Below are 26,492 nucleotides of genomic sequence, written 5' to 3'. Positions count from 1 at the left end.
TGATTTTCTAGGCCATGCAGTGCATGGGGCATCACCTATTTAACAATTGGTGAGGCTCCCAGACACTGGGTAGAGCCGAGGGCCAAGTTAACCGCTTCTCCTTGACTCATCTTGGTCCTAAGTTACTACTTTTGGTCGTCCAATTTATACCATCTTCTCCATCTTTTTTTTCTTCTTATTTTTGACATTACATCATTTAACTCTTTTTGATTTAAAATCATCCCCACTCAAACATCAAAACTTTTCCATGGAACGGAAAGAGAACAAACCAAAGCATCTTTTTCTTTTTCTCTAAATAAAAATATCCCTAAAGTAGCCCTAAAATAAAAACCCTACAAAGTAACTTAACCACAAATAGATACTAAACTAAAGAAAAGCTTTCAAAAATATTTACTACTTCTGCATATATTTTAATTTAAAGTTTAATTAATTGTATTGTTGGTTAATCTTAATTTTAATTTAATCTTTAAACCAGTTTAATTTTACTTTGATCTTCTATAATACTATTTTTTTGTGAATTATTGGTCAAATAATCTCTCTACAATATAGCAAAAAGAAAAAAAAAGTTTAATCTATTATTTATTTCATTTAGAAAAGGAGATTATTAGTGATATGATCATATTATTATTATTATTATTATTATTATTATTATTATTATTATTCATCTTTGTCTTTAGTTTCCCGACAGTTCAAATTTGATTTTATATTTTTTATTTATCACTTTTTATTTTTAGCCAAAAGAAAAATATCACTTTTTTTTTTTTTTAAATTCTCTTTTAATATATCTTTCATTGTAAATTAATGAAGTGATGATCTACAAACTTTGTCTAATTAATCAGCCACCTATCCACTAATATGATCAATACTTTAGCTATACCACAACACCAAGACTTTGACTCACTTTTCCCAAAAGCAATTTTAAATTAAACATATTTTGTGTAACCACTCGTGAAAGAAAGAAAGAAAGAAAGAAAAAAAAAAATCAAATAACTTCTTAATGAAATTAAATGCAACACATCTCGTTAACTAGTTCGACTATGCTCAATTTGATTAATATACATTGAAAACAAAAACTAACAACATTTCAAATTTAAAAAATTCTAACATAGTCGTGTTCTTATAACATCAATTAAAATATTAATAGATTGTTAAACTTTTTGATCGTGCAATGAAAAAGTCGAAAACTTAATACGATTTAAGGTATAGATAGGGTAGAATTCTGATGAGATGATGTTTGATATTATTATTATTATTTGGTCAAAGACAAAAATGGAGAAATTTTGGAAAGGGAAGCGAAGCCGAAAGGAAGGAAAGGGAAAATGATTAGATGAAAGAAAAAGGCAATTAATGAATAATATTACCCGCAAATTCTGCAAACACTTCTCATCTTATTTGACCAACTAAACTATTTTAATTTAATTTAATTAACTCCATTAATTAACTAATTAATTAATTAATTAATTCATATTCATATTTTGTTACATATATTATATTATATTATATTATATTATATTATATGGTATGATATGATGTGATATGGGTTTTCCTTTGTTTGGAGGTCACATGTCCAACTACCGCCGCTTCATCATTTAATTAATCCCCAAAACATTTAAGAAATATTTGTCTTTTCTTCTCTTTTCCCCATTTTTATTCTATTAATTTATACACCATTTTTTTTTTCTTTTTTTAGGATTCCATTCATTCTTTTAAACCAATATATATACAATACTTGATAAATATTCAACTTTTTTAATTTTTTTTTATACATAATGTTGAACTAAAAAGACAAAATTAAAGTCTCCAAATACTATTTTGATTACTTCTTTAATAGTATATTTTTTGTTATTTTCTTTAATTGACTTAAAAAATAATAATAATAATTACTTTAAGAAATCTATCTATCTAATATGTGAATTTATAGAAATGCTAATAAATAATAATGTTTTCTTTGAAAAAGAAATAAAAATTATTTTAAACCATAAATTTTTAGTTTCAAATCTCTTCCTTTAATTATTATCACTTTTATATAATTTAAAAAAATCACGATTATCTCGTGAATTTTTAAAATATATAACGAAAATATTTACAAAATACAATAAAGTTTATTTGTATTATTAATGAATCTAAAAATTTTATCATATTTTGAAAGTATTTCTAAATATAAGTGTTGCAAAAATAAATTATTACGCTTATTATGAATTAAATTTAGTGAAATCAAAAGTATAGGAATTGTGGAAAATTTTTGAATCTTATCATTTTAGTTTCTTCGAATATTTTTTTTATTAGAAATATTAAGAAACGAGAGAGATGAATTTTAAGAATGCATCAAGATATCGCAATTAGGTTAGTATATTTTAAAGCGACATCGTAAGTTGAAATATATGGATTTTTTCTAATAGATTATGAGCTTCATTATTATTATTATTATTTACAGTTAAGTAGGTTTTGTTGATCTTTAATCACATCAAAATCAACGTTAATGATCATAATTTAGTGCTCTTCTTTTTTAATCTAAATCCAATAATTATATCTTCTTCCCCTACAACTACAATGTAACAAATTATAATGTACTATTTTCCCCCTCTCATTATTCCCAATTAAATGTTGCTTTATTCTCTTTTCTTTTAAACCATTAATAATTATATTAATTCCTCTTCCCTCAATTAATATATACTAATGCTATGCTTCCTTCTCTCTTTCCACTTCAACACATCTGTCCTATTTCACAATATATATATTTTCCAAACTTTTCATTACAAAAACAAATATAACACTAATACACACACACACTCTCCAACTTTCATCACTCCAAACAAAACAATAAATATTCTTTTCTGATTTGACCTCACTCATCAATATACAACATACACTTGTTAAAATGTTCAAATTTAGAGTTAAGTAAAATTTTGAATATTTAAGACCATCATGTATATATGTTTAATTGTCCAACCATAATTTATCAATAATTTATCAATTCACGAATAACTTTCCTTTTTTATCTTTTCTTTAACTCAAAATTCCTTTTGTGTTAATACATAATTTCCTTCTTCAAATATACCTTCCTCCCATATTTACGAGCTACATTTTCTTTTGTTAAAAGCAAAATTGAAATGACAGTTGTGTCGTCGTTCTTACAAATCCATTTCCCATGCAGAGGAGATATATCTTTGGTCATTTACACAGTGATCAATTGGATTCATTGAAGTAAAAAACTAGATCTACTGTTTTAGTAAAGTAATAATGGTGAATTAAATCCCTCTCACCTCTCTCTCTTCTCTCTAAAGCCCTCAAAACTTTTTCTTTTTCCTTTGCAAAAGAAAAAAGAACAAATCACAAATCCCTCTGTATTTTATAGAGTTAGTATGAGTGAGTGTGTGTTGGTTTAGTTGCGTTAAATGATCAGAGCAAATCCCGGCCGTAGTAAAGACGACGACGTGTTCAGGCCATATTCTTCCAAATTCCACTGGTAACCCATGACCTAACCCTCTTTCTTAATTTCTTCTTTCACTTTCACTTTTCCCTACAAAATTAATAAAAATTTATAATATTTAACCTACAGATATTTTTTTTTGCAGGGCCTTTGAAGTATATATAAAGTTATTAGCCAAATTAAGAATGGTATAAAGAAAAATTAAGTTGAAGAAAGTATGAGAGGGTTGTTGTATTTAGGTGGGAAACAAGAGGAAGATGAAGAAGAAATTCTAAGATCAGGAAGAGAACAACAATTGTTTTTGTATAGTAGTACAAACAATCATAATAATGAAGAGATCTACTCCAAGGGATTGGAGATTTGGCCTCAACAAAATGTGGAGAACTACATTTCCTTTGGAGTTGTGGGTCCTACTAGGAAGAACTTGATCATCAACGCCTCCGATCATGAGTTGGTTTCGAGATTAGGGTTTTCGATGATGAGAGGAGGAGGAGGAGGTAGTGGTGGTGGGATGAATTGTCAAGATTGTGGGAATCAAGCAAAGAAAGATTGTTCTCATTTGAGGTGTAGGACTTGTTGTAAGAGTCGAGGGTTTCAATGCCAAACCCATGTTAAGAGTACTTGGGTTCCGGCTGCTAAGCGACGGGAACGACAACAACAACGTCATCAGATTTTTCAGAATCATCGTCGACAACAATCTCAAGCAAATCAATCAGATCAGACCACTCTCAAAAGATATGGAGAAAATCAGCCACTTCTTGCAACTCCTACTGTTACTTCAGGTAAATTAAACTCACGATGAGCTTAAGCCGATGGTTTACGGTAAAATTTATCATTATTATTTTTCTTAAGTTTAAACAAACATTGGTTGGGATGGGGGCGGGGATGATTTGGACCTCGAACTCTGTGTTGTAATTAATGGCTTAGATTGGTGGAGATGATTGCTTTGAGTGTTTGTTCTAATCAATGTGGTTCTGAAATTAGGGTTAGAAGTTGCACATTTTCCAGCTGAATTCAATTCCCCAGCTAATTTCCGGTGTGTAAAAGTCAGTGCCATTGACAACGTTGAAGAAAAATTAGCTTATCAAACATCTGTGAACATTGGTGGCCATATGTTCAAAGGCATTCTTTACGACCACGGTCCCGAAACCAGTCAAAATATGAGTATCGATATTGGTGGCGAGAGCTCATCATACTGCCACGGGGGAGAAGACGACAGTCAACCGCTCGATCTCGTGATTGGAGCATCCAACGGCAGCGGGAGAGTTAGTCAATCATCATCATCTGCCCCATTTGTGGAGTCTTCACTATATCCTATCCCAATCAACAACACATACAACAACAACACCGGTACGCAATTTTTTCCATCCACAAGAGCCTAAGAAAAATGGGGATTCATAAACTAGAAAAAAAAAAAAAAAAAACTCCTCCATTTTAATGATGTGTGTTGGATGCATGAAGACAATAAAATAAGATCATGATGTTATTTTAATTAAGTTAATGTATGAGTATACGATGATGATGATGATAACTAGATTGAATTTCTATCCATCCCCACATTTATTTTTGCATTCTCATATCATAAATTGTTACCATGTTGGTATAGCTAAATTAACATGAAATTACTTATTTAACCAACTAATTAAAAGTTTGAATATTGATATCTTCTATAGTTAAAAAAAAAAAATTAATAATTACAAAAGGCTAGACTTAGGAACATAAAACAGGGCAAATAATAGATTATGCATGTGTTGGGTTTCCCATAATAATTAGGTTATTGGTTTTGGATAAATAATTTGTTTAGAGGGTAGTTTGCATATTAGAAGATTAATTTACAATATCCATACATGTATTTCAACTATATCGATATATCCATGGTTTCATTTATATATATATATATATATCTATATAAAAGAAATATTGGGTGATCAAATATTCAACCCTCTCATTTATATCTATATCTATGGTCGAATGTGTATGGATTAAATAACTTTTTTTTAATAGGTGATTAAGTAGATCATTTTGTGGAATTTAAGTAATATATCTCTTTTTCATTGCTTTTTATTGTCCGTACCTTGTCACGTGGACTGGCTTCTATGCTAATTGAAGACCATGGAAGTATTCTTATTTATTAAGGTCTTTGTTTTCTTTAATTCAATTATATGTGTTAACTTCTAAATTAAGTATAAATCCATATATTTAATGCCTTTGATTTTCTTCTCTCTTCTTTTTTGATTTATGACGTACTAGGGTTTATACTTCATGAGTTTGCACTTTTTTTTTTCTTTTTCTAATTGAATTTTGGTATTTTGTTTAACTAGCAATTTTTGTTGATACTAGTGCAAATAACAATCACATGGCTTGAATTTGAATCAATATATTACTCTAATTTATTGGATGAATTTTTGTACCAAGTTATTAGTTCCTTCACATCTCCCTATGGTACGGAGATTATTGTCCAACACACACACACACACATATATATAAGTATGGCAAGGCTGCATAGTTGATGCCATCTCCAATGGCACATCATTGTTGTGGCGCTGTCCGGAGTTGTGCCATTAGGTTAGGGTGTAACATGTAACGTCGTGGAGAGCTATATGATGCTTCACTTTTGAATATTTTTGTTTTATTTTCTTCCTTATTTTGAAGAATTAGCGTATTTTTGTCATTAATGGGCAAAATTGATATGTTCTTACTCTATTCACTTCCAATACTGGTACGCTCTTGTTCAAACACTTACCCACTAGGCAAACGACATCAAATTCAATAATAATGAATAAAAAATCTAAATAAATTAAAGGTAAATAAAACACTTTCCAAGTGTTTTTACCTTTGACATATTTCTACCATAACCAAGAAAAAAAAGAAAGAAAGAGTACTACATTAAGTGTCGGTAAGTCACTCATACGAATGTAAACCCTTACGGTATGTGATGCACAGATTTTCACAACTAAACGTACGTATGTGACTTATAGAGAAAGCACATCGGCGATGAAGACTTAATTATGAGACAACTATAAAATGCTTCTTTTTCATTGTCTTCTTACATTTTGGATGGAATTTTAGACAGTAGAGAAATAGGAACAAAAAGAGAGATTAGAGGTTATATTTTTTTTTTTCCAATTTCCAACTTAACCACACTGCACTATGTGTCATAATAAACCCTACAATAACATCAAAACCCCAATAATGGCTATAAATTTTATTCCTGGAGTCCTTTTGTTTTCCTCAAACAAATCAAAATCCACATAGATTTGTGGGTTTCGATCAAGCTTTCTGATATAGACATATATACCCAGCAAATAAAGGCCCTAATCAAAGCCTTTTGAGAGGCTTTTCATCTAAGTATATATATATATACACACTTGAATTATATTAAAATATGCAATTATATAGTATATATCACAGATTATGAGAAGTGTTATCACTAATTAATTAAATGATGACATGCCACATATTCTAAATGTATCAATGATATATACATCGGTACACTTGTACATATATTTTGTCATTGTGCTATATTTTTAGTTTATTTACTAAAAAGTATAATTTGCTATAAATTTTTCCTATTTCTAGACATTTAAAAAACATTTTAACAAAAAAATTATCATAATGATTAATATTTTGAATGTAACCAAAGTAAGAAATTTGAAAGTTATGGAATATTACTAATTAAAAAATGGAAAAAGAACATATTAATTAAAAAAAAAAAAGGAAAAAACCTTAAAATTCGACAATTATGAAAAAAAAGGGTTTCCGTTGCCGGGACTTGAACCCGGGTCTCTCGGGTGAGAGCCGAGTATCCTGACCAACTAGACTACAACGGATTTATTATTTCGGAGTCCTTAAAAATTTGAAAACTTTAGAAACTTTCCGAAATAAACATAATTGATTGAAATGTAAATGGATCTATTATGATATACTCTTGCTTTTAATTGAGTTTCTCTACTTGAGCTCCAATGTGGTTATTGTTGTTTAGCCGAATGTTTTCGTGGGTATTTGACCAATCAAATGATATTTATAGAATATCGATCAATTTTTTTTAAGTGATTAGTAGTCTCAGTAGTAAAATCGAGTTGCACCGATAGAAAATCTAAGATAAAATCTCTCTGAGCCAAATAAGTCTTGAAGGAGTTGTGTCTTCTTCTTATAGAATTTCTCTGTATATGTGTTAATGTTAATAAAAGCAAGCATAGTGAGCTCATTAACGACGATGAAAGAATCCACTGGTGGAATAATAATAACTATCCCTCTTCTCTCCTTCTCAGTAGAGATATGAAAAGCGATCGATGGACAGATGATTGCTTGTGTTTAATTCTCACCCTGAAAGAAATAGAAATTGAGGGTTTTGGTTTTTGGTTGATAGGAAAACTAAATTCAAGGATTTACGGTGTAGAAGACAAGATAGATTGAGGGATGGGAAGAAAGCAATATGTGAGAATATCTTTTATGACTAATAGATCGTGGAACTATTATCAATGAATTAATTCATTGGTTTATCATATGAAATGTTACAAATGCTATTTAATTATATAGCCTAATCAATTGTCTAGTAATGCTAGACAGACGAAAACAAATGCAAATTTCGATCCTAAATTGACTAAGTGTTGTCATACATAAGTCTATTTACTTAGGTCTTGTTTGGTAACTCCTCTCGATTTTGGTTTTAATTTGGTTTTTGAAAATTAAGTATATTTTCTTTCGCTTTCATTGGATGGTTTTTATCAATCTTAAGTGGAAGAGTTACATTATTAGTAAAATTGAAAAAACAAAAATAGGTCTTTTAAAACTACTTTTTTTTTTCAAATTTTGACTTGGTTTTTGAAAACCCGAGTGAAAAATAGATATCAAAGCAAGCTATTTAGAGATGGAAGAAGTGTTTATAAACTTAATTTTCAAAAACCAAAAACCAAAATACAAAATAGTTACTTGTAAGTATCAAATTTATAAATGCCGTTGATAAAACCCATAACTTTCGAATCTCGAAAAAAAACATAAAACATTAAAATAGCATATAATAGCCTCAATATACATATAAATGGTGACAATAAAATCTATAACTTAATTTGTGAGTAAAAAAAATGCTATAAATGTTGCTTTTTTCTATCGATATCTTTGAAAATTTTAAATATCGATATCTCATAAACTTCAAAATTTTCAAAAAGTAGCTGATACCATTTGTTGTGGATAGGTTTACAACCAAGGGTAGAATCGGATAAAAACAAAATTAGGTAAGTATGTGACCGCCTCAACTGCCAAAGATAGAGGGAAGCTAAGTAAATATCGCACGTGGGCCATAACCCGAGCATTGAAGTTCGACCTCAACCCAAGTCATGGGTGATCCCGATGAATAGCCCAAAAAACAAAGTGGGTATTGATTTTCAAAGGATCCAAAACTTAAGAAATAAGGAGTTACTCAAAAACCTAACAAAAAAAAGAAGAGAAAGAGACTCTATAATAAGAGGGAAAAGAAATTTTGAACAAGGTAACCCTATTTTAATTTAGTTGCAAGAAACATTTGATTTTCTTGAAAGCCAACTTAAAAACTACTAAAGCCAGTATGCAGTTTCGTTTTCATTTTGTAGTACAATCTCTTCTCCTAAAAATACAAATTTATCGTTGTTGTCATGTAGAGATAAGTTACATTATGTTTTATTAAAAATTTGGCATCTAGGTAACACCATATAATATAAACCTTTTAAATTTAAACCAAAGTATTTAAACACCAAAACAACATTTCATATATATAATATATTATATGAGGTTTGGCGGTTCCTTGGATATTGGACAATTAATAGGCAAACTTTAGTTGGATGTGTTTGGAGTTAAAAACTTGTAAGGGTATATTTAGTTGAAGTGTGTGTAGGCCACTTTTTGTTTGGTATTGGCTTCTAAAATAACCAAACAACCCCACCACTTGCAATCATCCTCCCCTCACTTCCATACCCTTCCAACTAATTCCCTTCTATATCCCAAACTTATTTCTTAAAACCCCTTTTACTTTTTTACATAATTTACTTTTCACATTCACTTTATCTTTTCATCTCAATCTACTTTTTACAATTACCGATAAATAAATTTACAAAATTTAAATATAAATATAATAATACAGAGTCTTTACTAGAATCATATGTGTTGTTATCTTATAAGTTTAATGTGTTAATCTCACTAAGTAGGCCAGACAGCTTATAAGAAACTGATTACTCCTTAATTGAATATTAAAAAAAAAAAAATGATATTCATGTAAGGCATTGCAGGTGATAATTAGTCAATTAGATGAAATAATAAGGGTCATAAATTGGATAACCAAAATCTTCAAGATTTTGTAGAAATTGTATAATAGATCGTCCTGTACATGTTTAGAAAGTATTGTCCTGAAAACAGTTATTAGCTCAACATGAAACGTAAAGAGAGTATAGTATCATCTTAAGTAGAATATAACGATCGACTAGTTATTATGAGATAACAATACAATCAAACTACTTGTCTTGGTTATTTTCTTTCCAACTCAACTCAATATCATTTTTATAGATCTAACAATTTAAAACTCTCCAAATATATAATAATAATAACAACAACAATGGAGCCATATGTCAATGCATCTAAGCTGTATAATTACTTTACAAATTCATCAAATAAAAGAAACTATTTATTTGACATACAAAAGTTAAATTTCTAAATGAAACATTGTCTAATTTGATGTTTGAGTGCATAATTCTTTAATTTCTTTCACTGCCTTTCTATAAAACTCATCAATTCCCTCCAACTTCTCAAACTAACTTGTCAAAATTCCTTTTACATTTGCATCATTTGGCCCAACTATTTCTTCCAATTTTGGTTAGGATCTCATTGGAATAAAAGAAAGAAAGAAAGAGAGAGAGAGGAAAAAAGAAAAAAGAAAAAACAGTACCTTTTGGTTAAGTGGGGTAGAAGAAAGAAGTATGCTTTAAGGCATCCTATCTGTACACCACATTTGGTTGGGATTGTGGGGTAGAAAAAGAAGAAATAACAAACACCCAATGGAGTTTACATTACATTTATATATGGGCTTTCAAACAGTAGATCCAATTGCAAGAAATGGGGTGGGAAAATCCAATCAAATTAAGTGCTTTGGTGATTTTAGCAACAGTGATTTATGGGTCAAGAGCTGCTGAAGGTTTAGGAAATGGAAGTATGCCCATAAATGTAACTTTCTTAACATTCTCAGAGCTGCCACAGAGGAATGCGGGGGAGAGGAGAAACAGTTCTAGCAATACTAGTACAGTTGAGGTCAGCAAGCAGAACGGGGGAGGTGGCGGTGGCGGTGGCTATGGATGGGGATGGGGCAGCGGTGGTGGAGGAGGAGGAGGAGGAGGAGGAGGTGGAGGTGGTGGTGGTGGTGGAGGATGGGGATGGGGAGGAGGTGGAGGTGGGTGGTGGAAATGGGGTTGTGGAGGACGGCCAAAATTCGAGAGAGTAGGACGACGCGACGATAACGGACGAAGAAAAAATGTGAAGAGAAAGAAAATGTACAACGAGAAAGATTATAGAATGGGAGAATTTGCACAATGCATGGTGAAAGGAAGGTGCAGAGGAATGAGATTAGATTGTCCACTCCACTGCGGCGGACCTTGCTTCTATGATTGTCGATACATGTGTAAAGCTCACTGTACTCGACATCCGTAAGTGCAACAACACGTAAAGTTCTAAATAGTTACCTAATTTGGTACTACTATAGTTTAAGCATGCTTAACTAACAAAATTCTATTGAGATCCGGTGCATTAATACTAGCATGATTGCACCATCGACGTCCTTAGTTTGCATTGTCTACCACAACTTCTATAATAACCATTCTTTAGACTCAGAACTCGTTTTAATTTGACTGCTAAAGTGCTAATTGATCTTGACTAAAATTGTTGGGTTCAGCAAAATTAAGAATTACTCTTTGATTTGATTTCAATTGTTGAAACTCTTTAATTTGTCTTGCTGTTTAACCTTAGTGTGTGGGTGATGAATTTGATTTCAAAGTTTGTGTGGAAGTGCAATGATCATTTTGCTTGGTTTGGCCAGAGAAATGATTTTCTCTCCTTTCTTAAGCTCAAGTTGAATGTGCAAAATCAGCCTTGAGAAAGTCGCTTTTCTTTTTTCATTGATTGGTTTCGATAGTTTTATATTTTCACAGTGCCATGTTTTATATTCAATACATACATCTCGCATCCAATTTTTTTCTTTGTTTTATCAGAATCTTTTTTTACAAATGCACAAATTTAACTGTTAACGTCGCCAAAAAATTTGAAGACACCAATAAACACAAACAATATTTAATAATATGTAATAACAAAGGAAAAGAAATTCCACACAAAAGTTAAAACATAGGAAGAAGCAAATAGAATAGCAAACTTCTTTCTTATTCAAAATGTTAAGTAGACATACAAACATAAGAGCAGGCGCAAAAGGCCTGCCCATTGCAATGAAATGCAGGAGATTTCAAGAACATCTTAATGGTGTGTCAACCAAAGTACAATCTCCGCCGCTGCTGCCGCCGCCGCTACATCCATTTCTCTTCTCCGTCACGATGATCTCACAACTTAATAGTAAACAAAACATGCAGAGGAAGGATATCGACAGAAGTTGAAATCCTCCAGTGTTCCGGCGATAGAGAATCTGTCATGGTTTTTTCTAATTCCACTACAGTATCAACAAATGGAAAAATCCAATCACCCTCATCGCTCTGCAGCTGGGTTTATATATTTATACAATTAATAAACATTTTTACACCTATCTTCAACACACTCCCATTACAAACAAAAACAACTTTAGAAGCCCAATTTATTTTTAATTTTTTTTAGCAAAATTGGTTGAAAAACAACGACAGGCTTGAAAAAGATATTTATACGAATTAAATTTGATTTAACCAACAAATATCATTTCAAAATTTTTCAATTTTAATTTTTATACTTTCAATAAATCTTAATCGAACACTACTATTTATTCTCAATTTTTTAGAAAAAAAAACAATTTATTATTTATTGACATTTTTGTTATAAATTTTAAAAACATGGAATGAAAATTATTACTATTATTATCTAACCAGATGTGGTAAAAAAGTATTTCAAAGACTAAAATTAAAATTCATTGAAAGTAAAATTAATGAAAAAATAGACAAATTTAAAAGTGTAAATTAAACTTAGTGAATGTTTGAGGCAAATAACATTCAAGATTATAACATTCAATATTTTCTATAATTTGTTCAAATGCGAAATATTTACTTCTCAAACTCTACCATATTTTAATCTAAACAAAACTAAAATAATAAACACTCAAACACAGATCATTGTAAACCTAATAATAAATTACAATCTTTTGTGATTTAAAAAAAAAAAAAGTTTTCTTTTTCTAATTTCTGGTTTGTGTTAAAAATGGGGAGTACGAGATTAAGTTGAACAATGATACGTTGAGATGATTGTATGTCTTTGTCGAGAAAAAGAGAATAGTTAGGTAAATGCAGAGTGGGCAGACCTTAGAGAAAGCAAGATGATGATGAGGAGGAGCAGTAGTAGGAGTAGAGGAAGAGTCAATAAATTCTTCAAAATGCCATTCGGGAAGCGGTTCAATCAAATACTCCGCCATACCATTCATTGACCCGTAACCGTGGGCGGCGGAGGCAGTGGCCGTAGAACTCTCAGCAACGGAAGGTGAATCGGAGACAGGAGTAGAAGAAACATTAGCCCCTACATGGTGCGAATTGGAATTAGGTAAAGAAGATAATGAAAAAGCAGCTGATGAAAGCTTAACACCAGTAAGAAGAAAGCGTTGGTGATTCCGAGTAACTTGATTCGCCCAATGGATTGCAACATCGCAGTCCTTGCACAGAATCGCCCTGTCTTCCTGACAGAACAAGAACGCTCTTCTCTCCTACAACCAAAATATTTGAACGATAGTGAACACAAACACAAAGTGTACCCAAAAGCATAGACTTCCCTCGATCATCTGATACCATTCATCCTAATCATAAATCACTAACTCAATCCAAAATATGTAAACACAAATTTAATATAATATCTAACATTAGATTTAAATAGAGCTATCTCATCTCAAAACTTATTATTATGGGAGAAAAGGGAGAAGGTGAAGAGACCTGACAGATATCGCAAAGAGGAAAATGGCTGTTGTTGTTGTTAGGGTAGAGTAGAGGGAAACGATGGTGATTAGAGGAGAGGAGATCGGGTTGTTGTTGGTGGTGGAGGCGGTGGTCGCAAGAGGAGCAGAGGGCGGCGTCGTCGGCGGTGCAAAAAAGCATCGCCTCGTCTTTGCTGCATACGTCGCACTGAATCTTCATTATTATTATTATTCTAACTCACTAACCAATAGGGGAAGGTGTATGGTTATAGAGACATTGTTACTACGTAAAGTCCAATAAATGTAAAAGACTGTAAAATAAATAGTCCTAAATAATAATTAATTAAACGCAGCAACTTAGTCTTAAATTTTCCTTTTCAATAAAAAAAGCTTAGTTTGAAAATTTAAACCTATATGCAACTTGTTTGTGAAATAATATTCTAACAATTTTCTCTCATTAAATTATTGTACTTGAGGTTCTAATTTTAGAGACAATTTTGTTTTCTTTCACTGTTGCAGACGTTGATTTAAAACACCAGCAGTTGTGTTTAATTTGTAATTATTGTTATGCTAATTCCATCCACTCTCTTGCATTTTGGTTGTGTGTGCGTGCTAGGGTTTAGGAGGCTTTGATGTCTCTATTTCTCACATCCAACTAAGAAACATAGTTTGAATTTATTGTATAACTTATGTGATACTAATTAACACCAGCATCATGAACTTATAATGAGATGTTTATCCAACTTTAGTCAGCAATGATTTAGAGCTAGATTTTATTTCTAAACCGTGCGAATGTATGTCCTTTGGTTAGATCCTCCATTCATCTAAAAATTCACTTGCTAATCACGTAAAATGTAATTTTAAAATTAGTTTGAATCATATATGTTTGAATAATTTATATACAATTGATTTTTTCTGTTTTTGTATATTGGTTTTGTACCCCCACACAAAATAGTAGACTATGCTGAAGATGGTGGATGGAGAGAGAGAGAAGGGAGAAGTGAAAAGGTGGAAGTAAACTAGATAGAAAGGGGAGAGAGTGTGGTATGGAAACCCATAATTCTAGGCTGCTGCTACATATCAGCTCACATTACATTACCATCTACACAAGTCTTAGGTCGTCCATATCCACACCATCATATCACTTTTATTACAATTTCTAGGACCACTTTAACATTACATCTCTCTCCAACCATGCAAAAACAAATATACACTCAAATCCCTCTCATATTTTTCTAATTGTATATCATTTGTTTGTATTAGGTAAATTATTAATTATGTATATGGTAACATAGTTGGAGAATGAATGTTTGCATGCAGTAGTTTCCAATCCAAGACAGGAATGGAATAATAAAGAAGAGTCAGAAAATGGAGCGTAGCGTAGAAATTAAATAAAGAAGATTCATCCCCTTTCTTTCTCGACAATAACAAAGTATCAAATTGACTGACTGAAAGATTTGAGTTTATTGAGAATGATATGGATAAGCCTTCTTTTCTTATATCGATCAGTACTTTGGATAGGACAGTGATGAGTACATCTCCAGTATCCAACAACACATAGTCGTCACCATCATTTCTGATCTGAACCCTGCTTTCATTCTTATCAAACAATATCAAAATTTTAGATCCATATCTCTGATTACCTTGTGAACCAAGTTATGTCACCTTACCCTCTTTATTAATACTTTTCTTTTTCCAATATAATAATAAAGTCTATTTCATAATCATTCCACTTTTATATATTTATTGTTTTCTATGAAACTACTAGATATAACTTTATTTAATATTATTTTATTGTATGTATATAAAGGCTAAAATTGGTAAAATAATTTTTAAATTATCAAATATTTCCAAAAAAAAAAAAAATATTTAGATGATAAATTTAGTTTCTGTGTCCATCTCAATATAATACTTTTTAGATTTTACTATATATATATATATATATATATATATATATATATATATATATATTTTGCTTCATTTGAGTTTTAATCGGAAAAAATGACAGTTCTAAAAAATAATGTATTTTTGGACCCAACTATTATATCCTTTATTTTCCTTTGCATTAAAGATTCAAGATTTTCTTTTCTTCCTCTTCTCTCCATCAAACATTCGATCCTCGTCTTCTTCTCCAGTTCTTTCGACTGCATTTCGTCCATTTTTGACTTTGGACTTGATCAATAATGTTTCATGCGTTTGGTTAGTATTTTCACATACGTTTTTATTAGAGATTTTGGAGTAGATTTGTGTTGGAACTGAGTACAGCGTACGATATATATGTTTGAAAGGGAGTTAGGCTTCGAAAGCTGGATGTCAGGCAGGATACCTAAACTTGAAATTTTGAACTTCTTGTGATTTTGACACGCCTAACAGCTCGGTAACGAGAGCGCTTGGTAATTAGGAAGCAGCCGAGAACTCAACGCCTAGAGGAAGATGCATTCCGGTTTAGTTGCCTGAATTTGAACGCCTAAGAAATGGGACTAAAAGTCTGTAGAATAAAAGTTCGTTGTAAAACGGCTTTTTTCGGAGTAAAAACAATTTTGAGAATGGCACAATATTCTTGAGATAAAACGCAACCAATAACTCAATTAGAGATGCACCAAAACCGATCAAAATACACTTTGATTTTAGTTCGAAAACAGACAAAATTAAAATAGGAAAAAACTTTTTTTGACTAATGTATTCATGTGATCTGTGTTAAAGATTGAATTCATAGGCTAACCTCAACGCGTAACACATCAATGGTCTAATATGACCTCAACGATCTCAACGTTTCAATGGCTATAATGCATGCATGGTTAAGACAAACCAACTTTAAATGGAAAAAAAAAAAGCTTATACATTTAAATAAGGAAAAGATTGTTTTAGAAAATTTTGCTAAAAAATTTGTTCATTGACTGACTACGCAGAATAGGATTAGGATTTTGGGAATAAGTGGGATTGTAGAAAAAACAAATGAAAGACGACATAATGTGGGGGGTGTTGTATGATTAAAATTATTAATCCATCTATAGATAATTCACTTAACAATCAAACTGCTAATTATACTTCAAACATTGGTTAAATGTCTGAATACCTTTTTTCTAACACATGAATTAGAGCTTAGAAGAAGTAAAAGACAAAATACGATATATGAGTTCGGATTTACCCATAGCAGTGACCACTTTTATCATTTTTTTTATAAATTGAGTTTTCTTATATATATATATGTGTATATATATATATATATATTTGTTTTTTATGATGTTTTGAATATACTATATAGACATATGTATGCATGCATATTTGTTTATTGGCATGATTTTGGGTGAGTTTTTGGCTATTTATTTTTCTAGAAATGATAACAATTTTTTTTGAAACATCTGGTGCAGACGTAAACATCCAATGTGACATTATTTATATATTAAACATGATCAAACATTAAAATAAAGTGTATATATTTCAATCTATCATCTACCATTTTTTTAATTAGATTATAAACTATCAACTTGACAATCTAATCGATAAATTAACTAGGTCCAATTTGGTGGCTTTGGTGTTTGTTTGACAAGTTGGTTGTATGTGGTTGGAATGATTGGTTGATCATTTGAATATGTGTTTATGAAAACTATAATTAAGTTTGATTAGGATGACATCGTTTTCTCTATAATATAAAGATTGAACCTTTTAATTAACAAATTATAAAAATTGAAAAGAAAAGTATTCTCTTTGAATAATTAATTTAAAATTTAACTACTTTTCAAAAAGAAATGAATTTGACATTACTCTTAATCACAGCATACCAATAAATTATAATATTTTCAATTATTCGTTTTTTTTTTGGGTAATGCATGAGGTGGAGCAGAATTCAATCTTTAAGGTTGAAGCTCATGGTATAAACTTATACATATTAAATTATATATGCTAGTGTTAGTCTGTATTTTATATTTTGGTATTGGTTTAGTTTCTAACTTTTTTCATTATTTGAAGAAATATTGTATAGAGAGAGAGAGACAGAGAGAGAAACGTTAATAGAGCAAATAACACATAATTAATTAAATCTAAACCCTAAGGAAATATATGAATTAAAAATAAGCATTTAATAGCAATGAAAAACTCATGAAACTAAAAATTACATATAAAACTCTTGAGAACATGACAGTGGTAATCGATTATATCTTTTTTATTTTTCTAATAAAAGTTATGTAAAATTGTATATCATTGACTAAATGTTCTAAGCTTAGTATAAAAGACTTGATGTGTCATGATAAAGATATTTGTTTGCAACGGGAAACATAAAAGCTATATTATTAATCATCCAGTGAAAAATCGTTTCTATGATACCACAATGAAAATTTTTAACTTGCATGATTTTATAAAATAAAAACCAAAGAGATATTCATTGTCCAATGAAAAATCATATGATGATAGCACCAAAAATGTTTTTTTTTTTCTGTTTATATTCAGTTATTTTACAAGTCTTGTGTCATCGTAGAGGAAGAACCAAACGTTAGAAGCATAATGAAGCTAAAGCGAGCCAAACGGGACTCAAGTGCATCAAAGAAGAAACAAAATTAGCAAAATGGCCCACTGCGGGAATGACATTGCATTGTGCAACATTCATTGCAAATGTTACGCGCACCCTATCTAAGTCAGTAGACATGCTTTGGCATGATGTAAATTCGAAAAGGCTATGATGCATTGAGTGTCGTGACACTCTGAAATTTGAAGTATAGGGTTGCTCGTGTAAGAGCGATGCAGGGCTTTGATCAAACGTTTATTAAGAATTAATAAATCTTAACCACGACACTATTGATATATCATCCAAAATTTCCAATTTTTCCTGATGTTATTGTCATCCTTCTTCTGTACCTTGCTATTGTTGCTCAATCAGGACTTGTATTAATCTTTCTTCATCAACTTGAAGGTTGATTTCTTGGCTAAGGTAAGTAGTTTCAGCATGGCTGTTTGGATCAAGTTTTTCCCCTTTTAGATTAATTTTGTGAGATTTGCTCTTCATTGAAAACTCTTTACCATTCTTGTTTCTAAATTTTATCTCTTGAATGAATCGATTACCGATCAATTTATCTATGAATTGTCTGAATAACAATCCTAAATTGAATGAGTAGTTGCTAATGATTTAAACTTCGTTTATTAATCCCTAAATTACTAAGTAGCAAGAGGTTAGATTTATAACTTGTTAATTTTGAGTTGACCACTAACGAACATTGTTTTACTCAAGCCTAGAAGAAAATCACATCAAGCTTCTATACTCGAGCATTATCGATTAGAATTTGATCCTATAAAACTTTATGTATGCAATTTGTGTTATACAGTGATTACCATTTGCTCATCTACTCATGTTGGCTAAATGTATTAGTTAATTAAGATAGTTGGCTAGTATTACTAATCAATTTGGTTGAGCATAGAAAATAATTGCAATCTAGAGTTGGATAATGAATTAAGTTAATTAGGAAAAACTTTGAAATGAACCCAAACTGGACCTTTTTAATAATGATTTCACAACTCTCTCTCTTGCTTTCTTTTTCCTTACAATTTTACCTCTTACATAATTTATTTTCTTGCTTCTGTTTAATTCTTGCTAACACCATGTTTTGATTACCTCAGAGACTATAAGCATAAGAAAATACAACGGTTTGTGGGTGTTGAGTTATCATACGACTCTGAATTAATGTTCCTCCATTCTTGATGATCATGAACCACACTTAAACTCGAGTCTTTGTTTGCATGTTTTCAAATGAAGGAACTGTAAAACAATATTCGTGTATCTTGCAATTAATGATGTAATACAATATTTTTTAGTTTTTACAAGTAAAGTCATCATTCCAGTTTACCAAAATTGGGTATATCTTGCAATAATGACAGTACGTCGCAAAATAGAAAGTACATAAAGTTTAATGACAATGGTAGCATTTTGGTTTGTGGTCAAAGAATTCAAGACACGTTAAGTTCTTAGAAAGCTTCAACAGAATTGGAGGATCCCATATGACTTTACCAATAAGCTAAGATCAATGAAGACCATGGAGAGAGGTTGGCAATTATGGCCATTAATTGATTGTCAATATCTGTGTTAAGCGTAATTTATGCTTTTTTCTCTCTTTCATTTTCTATTTCGTTCCTTGGTTGAGTATGCATGCATGCAGGTATCTATTCGTTCACTAATAAGAAGGATCAATCTAAGACAATAATCTTAATAGTGAAAAGCTAGGAGAAGAAAGTGAAGAAGGTAATGATCCAAAAATTCACTATATAAAAATTATAAAGAAGTAACTGCAACTTAACTTCAAGTATGGAGAGAAGACTCTCTTCAAAGCTAGCTAATTAATTATATGTTTCAAAGTTTGATATGAAAACTACTTATTCTTTTCGAACTCATCTTTAACCAAATTATATTTTAAAATATCATTATCTATATATCTATTTTGTTAATTTAATTTTCATCTAAAATCAAAACAAAAACTTAACAAAGTAGTTTATAGTTATTTAAAGTTTTATTTGTTGGTGTTTTTATATCTAAACCGTGTGAACTTTTTTGTCTCAGAGAGAAAATAATAAGAGAATCAGTAAGAAGAATTATCAACGGTTGGTGGAGTCCAATAATTATTCTATAATAATGGTTTTCTTCATAAATAATAATGTTCAAATTTTCAATTCATAAAATTTCTTGGTTTTAATTATTATTTATTGATATTGGACTATGGCAATTATTGATGTAGACAAATTGCAACTTGTATTCATACATACAAAAAAAAAAAAAAAAAACAAATAGTAATGTCAACTTCATTTTCTAATTCTTAATCGTATCTTCCTCTATTTTATTTATATACCTACGATCTCGAAAACGAATTCAAAACTTATAAGTCTCCCAAGTTTTAGAATCTACCCTCTTAATTGTTCTGTCTTTTTTCCTATGATCCTGTTATGTAATTTTTGTTGTTTCGTAGATTTTTTTTTATACTGAAATTTGTCTCCACAAACTGATGATAGAAGTTCTTACTCGAAGCATTACATAACGTCGTCTTATTCAAAGAGATTCCACTTTGATACAATATTTATAACGTTCTATACATGCCAAGGATTCAGGCCAAAATTCAAAATCTAAATTTTTTCCCTTGATCCGTCCAGAAAGCTATAAGCATATTTTATTTTGGAGTTCTTAATTATAGTTGAGACACTGAAAAAAGTGTACCCTTTAACCATACTTTTATATCCTTAGAATCACTTTCATTAGAATATAGGATGTTACAATAAAATGCATGTGTGCGTCAAATTTCTATTTCTAAATATGAAGATTGTTTATTAATTTTCTCATACTTTTATTCAATTTTAAAAACCAAAATAGTTGTTCAAGTCCTTTGTTTTTTTTTTTCAAAAAATTAAAGATCTACCGATAAACCTAAAAATAAATGTTTATATGTTTAGATCCAATTAATTTTAAAAATTTTAATTTTTTTATGGATTTATAAGATACAAAATTAAAATTAAAAGTACATTACAAAAACTCTATTTTTTTCGCCTTTTATTTTCTTTCGTAATTTAAAAAAACAAATTTTTTTTTATTGATTAATCACTTACCAAATATACCTATTTTTAAAATATTAATTAAAAAAAAAGATAAAAAAACAAAACAAAAAAAAAATAGATTGGGAAAACAAGCCACACATTTTTTTTTTTGATCTTCTTGACCCTATTATTTCACACATTCAAGCAAAACACATTATAGTAATTCAATCCATGATGTAAAGGCTTAATTGTTTCCTTAATTTTATATAATAAACAACAATGTTATCTTCATCGACTATCACTATACTTTCTTACTATAAAATGCAAAATAAAAGAAGATCAATGAGGAGAGATTTTAATGTTAATTTACCTTTCTATAAAACAAAATCGTAGAAAAATAATCATATATTTTAAATATCGAATTACAAAGTTTAGTTTATGAACGTTTGATTCTAACTTTTTTTGTTTACTTATATATGATCTTTATATAGAGATGTAAGATATCCAAAAGGAAAAATCAAAACTTTGAGTATCAAATCGACCAAAATCGAACTAATAATAGTTTCACCAAAGAAGAAATCACATAAATGAGTTTATAGTTGAAATCTCAAATGTTGCACTCATTTTAACTTTATTATATATATATTCCAAAAGCGATTTTTACAAAATGACCTTATTTTTAAGTTATAAATTAATCCGAAAGCATAAGCTAACCACACATACAATCTTAGGAACTAAGTAATTCTTTGAACGTTTAGTTACATGGGGATATGGTATAGCAGTGACTTTTAAGTCCTATAGTGTACTTTAGCTTTGCTGACATTCATGCAATTCTCCGGCACAAGTCAGGTCCAATACTTGTCCAGATCAAATATGATAATTCAACTTATATATATATATATATATATATATATATATATATAAGTAAATAGTAAAGTTGATAAATAGATATGAATATCAACAAAACAAAATGATGTAGAAGATTTTGGTTGGAGAAAGTAGGGCAGGGCCAACTAAGAAATGGGTAGGGGACATGAGGGGCGGCAGCTGGCATCCAAAAATGGCACCGTCCTTGCTTTGGCTTTAGAGCCGCCCATGGCATGCTGATGTGGTAATATCAAACTTTTTTCTTTCATTCTTTTCACCTTTTTTTCCATTCTTCTGACCATAAACACTCAGCCTTTGAATATTTTTCAACTCAAACCATGGTCGGCTCTTCCATTCACTCCAATTTGGAATTTGGAAGTTGGAATTTGGAATTTTCTTTCCCTTTCTCTCTCTCTTTCTTTCTCTTCAAATGGGGTTTGTTGTATTTCGGTCTCATTTGCATTTGCATTTCCCCTTTTCATCCTTTATAAGCCTTTGTCTTCTATCCCTTTCTCTATTTTCCATTTTCAAACAACCCCTTTCTTCTCTCTCTGCTTCTTCTTTCAATCAAGGTTCGTGTCTCTGCTGACTTTTTTTTTTTTTGCAGTTTTTCCATCTGGGTTTCTGTTTTTCTTTTCATTACTTCATCGTTCCCTTTTACTTTTGCATGTGGAATTCAGTTTCTCTTTGTTGTATTCTGTTTTTGATCGTTGGATTTTATGATCAGGTTGCATTTTTCTTCTTATTGGGTTCTTGTTTCCTAATCGAGTCTGATTATCTGATCATCTTTCTATTGATTTGTTAACTCTTTTTTTCCATTTCTTTCCTTGATCGTTCCTTTTGTGTCTTTATCTGAATCAATAGTCGGGTCTGTTTTATTTTGAGAATTTTCTGTTGAATATGATATTTGGAATATTGTATGTTCTTTGGGGAAATTATATGCAGCCGTGGAATTGGGCTTGATATGAATGATAGAATGAACAAATTACCTTTTTTGGTTATTATTCATAATCTGTTTCTTTAGTCAAAACTCAAAAGATCATTCTTTTTTTTTTTTTTTTATGATGATATTTGGTTTCTGTCGTATCAGTTTTTGGTGGAGTTTGAAAGATGGCAGATGGTGAAGATATTCAACCTCTTGTCTGTGATAATGGAACTGGAATGGTCAAGGTTTGTGTCAAATACATGTTTGTTCTTTAGAATTTGTTCTGTTTGTTTTATTATTATTATTATTGTTTTTCGTGATGAATTAGATGGGAATATAATTTTATAATTTGGTATTCAATTTGATACATGTGCTGCTCAATACATAAGTTCACATAGATCATGCCTTGCAATGGCAAATATCAACTTGAAAATTTTATTCCAAATTTATGGCAATAGATGGGCTAAATATATAATCTAATCTTTAATATTTGAACCTTTTTTCAATTATTGTTTCTTTTTTCAATCGAATGGATTCACAAAATGATGATGTTAGCATCAAATTGCACTTTATTCATTGAGTCTTTAATTTACTATTGTAGAATAGACATAAGGAGCCATGAAATGGAAAAACTTACTCACTTTATATGAACAAACATGTAGTTAAATATCTGACCTGTAACTACATACTTCTATAGATATTTAACCTATTCAAGTGTTTACATAGAAACAATTTACAGCATCATAAATCATTGCCATTTTAAATTCTCATGTTGATATTTTTTTCAAGCATTTAGTTTTAATTGAAAAACATTATATGAAGTTAAAAAAGTTTTAGAAAGAAAAATTGGGATGAAATAAAACTAGTGACATAAACATTAATGGACTAAATTATTAGCTTGTAAGAATCATAATTCAAATAAGCTGGATATTTCTATAAAAAAAAAATCAAAGTATTTGAGCTCTTTGATTTCAAAATTGCTTTAGAACTGTCAACTAATTCTATAGTAAGTGATAAACTGATATGTTTGTAAAGCTTTTGTTGTGATGCCTATTTCTAGTACCCTACAGTTATATGTATTTAGAGCTGTTGTGATAATGATTATCGCTACTACCTTTCATGAAACATTACAGGCTGGATTTGCTGGTGACGATGCTCCAAGGGCTGTGTTTCCTAGTATTGTTGGCAGACCACGTCATACTGGTGTGATGGTTGGAATGGGCCAGAAGGATGCCTATGTTGGTGATGAAGCTCAGTCGAAAAGAGGTATTCTTACATTGAAATACCCAATTGAACATGGAATTGTTAGCAACTGGGATGACATGGAAAAGATTTGGCATCACACCTTCTACAATGAGCTTCGTGTTGCACCTGAAGAGCATCCGGTACTTCTTACTGAAGCACCACTCAACCCGAAGGCAAACAGGGAGAAGATGACTCAGATCATGTTTGAAACCTTTGATGTACCTGCCATGTATGTTGCAATCCAGGCCGTTTTATCTCTCTATGCCAGTGGTCGGACAACAGGTTCGTTTGGATGAACTTTACTATCACATAATGATAATACGTGGTATATTGGTTCCAGCGTATTCTTTTATGAGATTGAAATTTTAATCCAACGTATTCTTTTATGATTGGAGTCATCTGTGGTTTTAAGAAGATGAGATGGGGATTCAACTATTTTATCTAGCAATGTTTCTTACTTCCTTTTGAAAAGAACATACTTTGTATTATGAAAGTTTTGTTCTCTGCAAATAGGCTATCGATGGGAAATATATTACGGTAGTTCTTTGATTGAGAGTGAAACGCAGTTGCGTGAACTTTTAATATTGTTTTATTTTCTTACCATACTTTTAAAACTTCGCCAGGTATTGTGTTGGATTCCGGTGATGGAGTGAGTCACACAGTGCCCATATACGAGGGGTTTTCACTCCCTCATGCTATCCTACGTCTCGACCTTGCTGGTCGTGACTTGACTGATGCTTTGATGAAAATCCTTACCGAAAGAGGTTACATGTTCACAACAACAGCAGAACGGGAAATTGTCCGTGATGTGAAGGAGAAACTTGCATATGTGGCCCTTGATTATGAGCAAGAACTGGAAACTGCCAGGACTAGTTCGGCCATTGAGAAAAACTATGAACTACCCGATGGGCAGGTGATTACGATTGGAGCTGAGAGATTCCGTTGCCCAGAAGTGTTGTTCCAACCATCTCTGATTGGGATGGAATCTGCTGGAATTCATGAAACCACATATAACTCCATCATGAAGTGTGATGTTGATATCAGGAAGGACTTATATGGTAACATTGTCCTCAGTGGCGGTACAACAATGTTCCCAGGCATTGCTGATCGAATGAGCAAAGAAATCACAGCTCTCGCCCCCAGCAGCATGAAGATCAAGGTTGTTGCTCCTCCCGAAAGGAAGTACAGTGTTTGGATTGGAGGATCCATCCTAGCATCCCTCAGTACCTTCCAACAGGTAACTTTAATGTTCACTACTTTCATCATCACTCCATAGTTTTCTAGCATTTTTAAGATTCTCTTGTCCAAATCTTACAAATAAAAAACAATTAGTAGAATGATAAATTGCACATGCTTACAATCATAACTGAATGAATGATAACTTGCACTTGCTTACAATTATAACTGAATGATGCAGATGTGGATAACAAAGGCTGAATACGACGAGTCGGGTCCAGCTATAGTTCACAGGAAATGCTTCTAAGAAGAGTTGATGCTAAAATCAACAAGCTTCTTCTACTCCCATCTTGTGTCATATGTCAAGTAAAGTTTGGTTAGTTTTTTATTTTGAAGAATTGTTTATATTTTCAAAAGGAAGATCGGTAAGCTGGATTCTTGAAGTTGTAAGTTTGAAATGCGTTTTATTTTTCCAAAAGAAAACAAAAATAATATATATAGAGTTTTCTAGAGGTAGGTTTTTTTTTTGTATGCCAAACTAGTATTTGGAATAGTTGGGCTAAGTATGGACAAGAACAAGACTTTTGTTTGTGAGTGATATTTTGTTGGTTTTGAGGTCATGAGTTGTATGCATTTACACACATTGTAATAGGACTTCTTGTGATGGTATTAGCTGTGAGTTGTATCATTTTTTTGTTAAAGAGTGTTTTTGAATCTTTGAATTTAATTGTTATGAGTTATATAAATGTTAATGTTTTGGGAATGAATGATGTTTGCTTATTTTGTTTCATTATTTAACTTTTAAATAAATAAATAAAAGTTAATACCATTTTTATCTGTATATTTAAAGTCTTATTCAATTTTACCAATTTTTTTTAAATGTTTTATTTTGGTTAGTTATTTATGTCAAGTAATCTCTTATTCTTTTTTTTCTTTTGATATCTATAATATTTTTCACTATAAATTTTTAGAAACATAATTACTGCTATATCTTTTATTTCATCCAATATTGTTATTGTTTAAATCACTTGGAAGAAGTTGGAATAAAAACATAGCAAAAATAGAATTATGATTTTAGTTACGACTATAAATATTGGTAGGGTAAACACAAAAAAATCAATTGCCAACAGATTTAAGAATAATAATATTTAAAAATATTGCAAATATAGTAAAAGCTAAACCAATATTTAATAATGGTTTATTGAAGGTAGTTGCAAATATAGTAAAAACTAAACCAATATTCA

General features: G+C 30.7%; 4 protein-coding genes and 1 non-coding gene across 7 annotated transcripts; 3 read left to right on the top strand and 2 right to left on the bottom strand.

Annotated features, from left to right (window-relative positions):
• The first annotated feature begins 3,306 nt into the window (after window positions 1-3,306).
• LOC103495466 (protein EXPRESSION OF TERPENOIDS 1) lies at window positions 3,307-4,986 on the top strand. The gene is made up of 3 exons (XM_008457037.3): window positions 3,307-3,466; window positions 3,576-4,212; window positions 4,415-4,986. Exons 2-3 carry the CDS (start codon window positions 3,648-3,650, stop codon window positions 4,810-4,812), a joined length of 963 nt encoding a protein of 320 aa, XP_008455259.2. The 5' UTR covers window positions 3,307-3,466; window positions 3,576-3,647; the 3' UTR covers window positions 4,813-4,986.
• Window positions 4,987-7,187: 2,201 nt separating this feature from the next.
• On the bottom strand, window positions 7,188-7,260 carry TRNAE-CUC (transfer RNA glutamic acid (anticodon CUC)). The gene has a single exon. It is a non-coding gene; the product is annotated as a tRNA-Glu (tRNA).
• A 3,250-nt stretch (window positions 7,261-10,510) lies between these two features.
• On the top strand, window positions 10,511-11,527 carry LOC103495464 (uncharacterized). The gene has a single exon (XM_008457036.3). It carries the CDS (start codon window positions 10,511-10,513, stop codon window positions 11,096-11,098), a length of 588 nt encoding a protein of 195 aa, XP_008455258.2. The 3' UTR covers window positions 11,099-11,527.
• Window positions 11,528-11,802: 275 nt separating this feature from the next.
• LOC103495463 (B-box zinc finger protein 21-like) lies at window positions 11,803-13,759 on the bottom strand. Of its 3 annotated transcripts, none has more exons than XM_008457035.2 (3): window positions 13,552-13,759; window positions 12,933-13,328; window positions 11,803-12,101 (listed from the first exon to the last, which is right to left on the bottom strand). In XM_008457035.2, exons 1-3 carry the CDS (start codon window positions 13,750-13,752, stop codon window positions 12,093-12,095), a joined length of 606 nt encoding a protein of 201 aa, XP_008455257.2. In that variant the 5' UTR covers window positions 13,753-13,759; the 3' UTR covers window positions 11,803-12,092. The 3 variants fall into 3 exon arrangements, with proteins under 3 accessions (XP_008455257.2, XP_008455255.2, XP_050940274.1); XM_008457033.2 differs by having other exon boundaries at window positions 11,803-12,150; window positions 13,552-13,756; XM_051084317.1 differs by having other exon boundaries at window positions 11,803-12,092; window positions 13,552-13,755.
• An 8,302-nt stretch (window positions 13,760-22,061) lies between these two features.
• Window positions 22,062-26,011, top strand: LOC103495462 (actin-7). Its single transcript, XM_008457032.3, has 5 exons — window positions 22,062-22,474; window positions 22,993-23,072; window positions 23,961-24,354; window positions 24,696-25,309; window positions 25,490-26,011. The coding sequence occupies exons 2-5, from the start codon at window positions 23,013-23,015 to the stop codon at window positions 25,553-25,555; spliced, it is 1,134 nt and encodes a 377-aa protein (XP_008455254.1). The 5' UTR covers window positions 22,062-22,474; window positions 22,993-23,012; the 3' UTR covers window positions 25,556-26,011.
• The last annotated feature ends 481 nt before the right edge of the window (window positions 26,012-26,492 follow it).

The sequence above is a fragment of the Cucumis melo genome, chromosome 1, assembly GCF_025177605.1.
Source record: "Cucumis melo cultivar AY chromosome 1, USDA_Cmelo_AY_1.0, whole genome shotgun sequence".
Classification (NCBI taxonomy): domain Eukaryota; kingdom Viridiplantae; phylum Streptophyta; class Magnoliopsida; order Cucurbitales; family Cucurbitaceae; genus Cucumis; species Cucumis melo.
The sequence above is the reverse complement of the archived record's forward strand: the minus strand, read 5'-3'. Positions and strand labels throughout refer to the sequence as shown.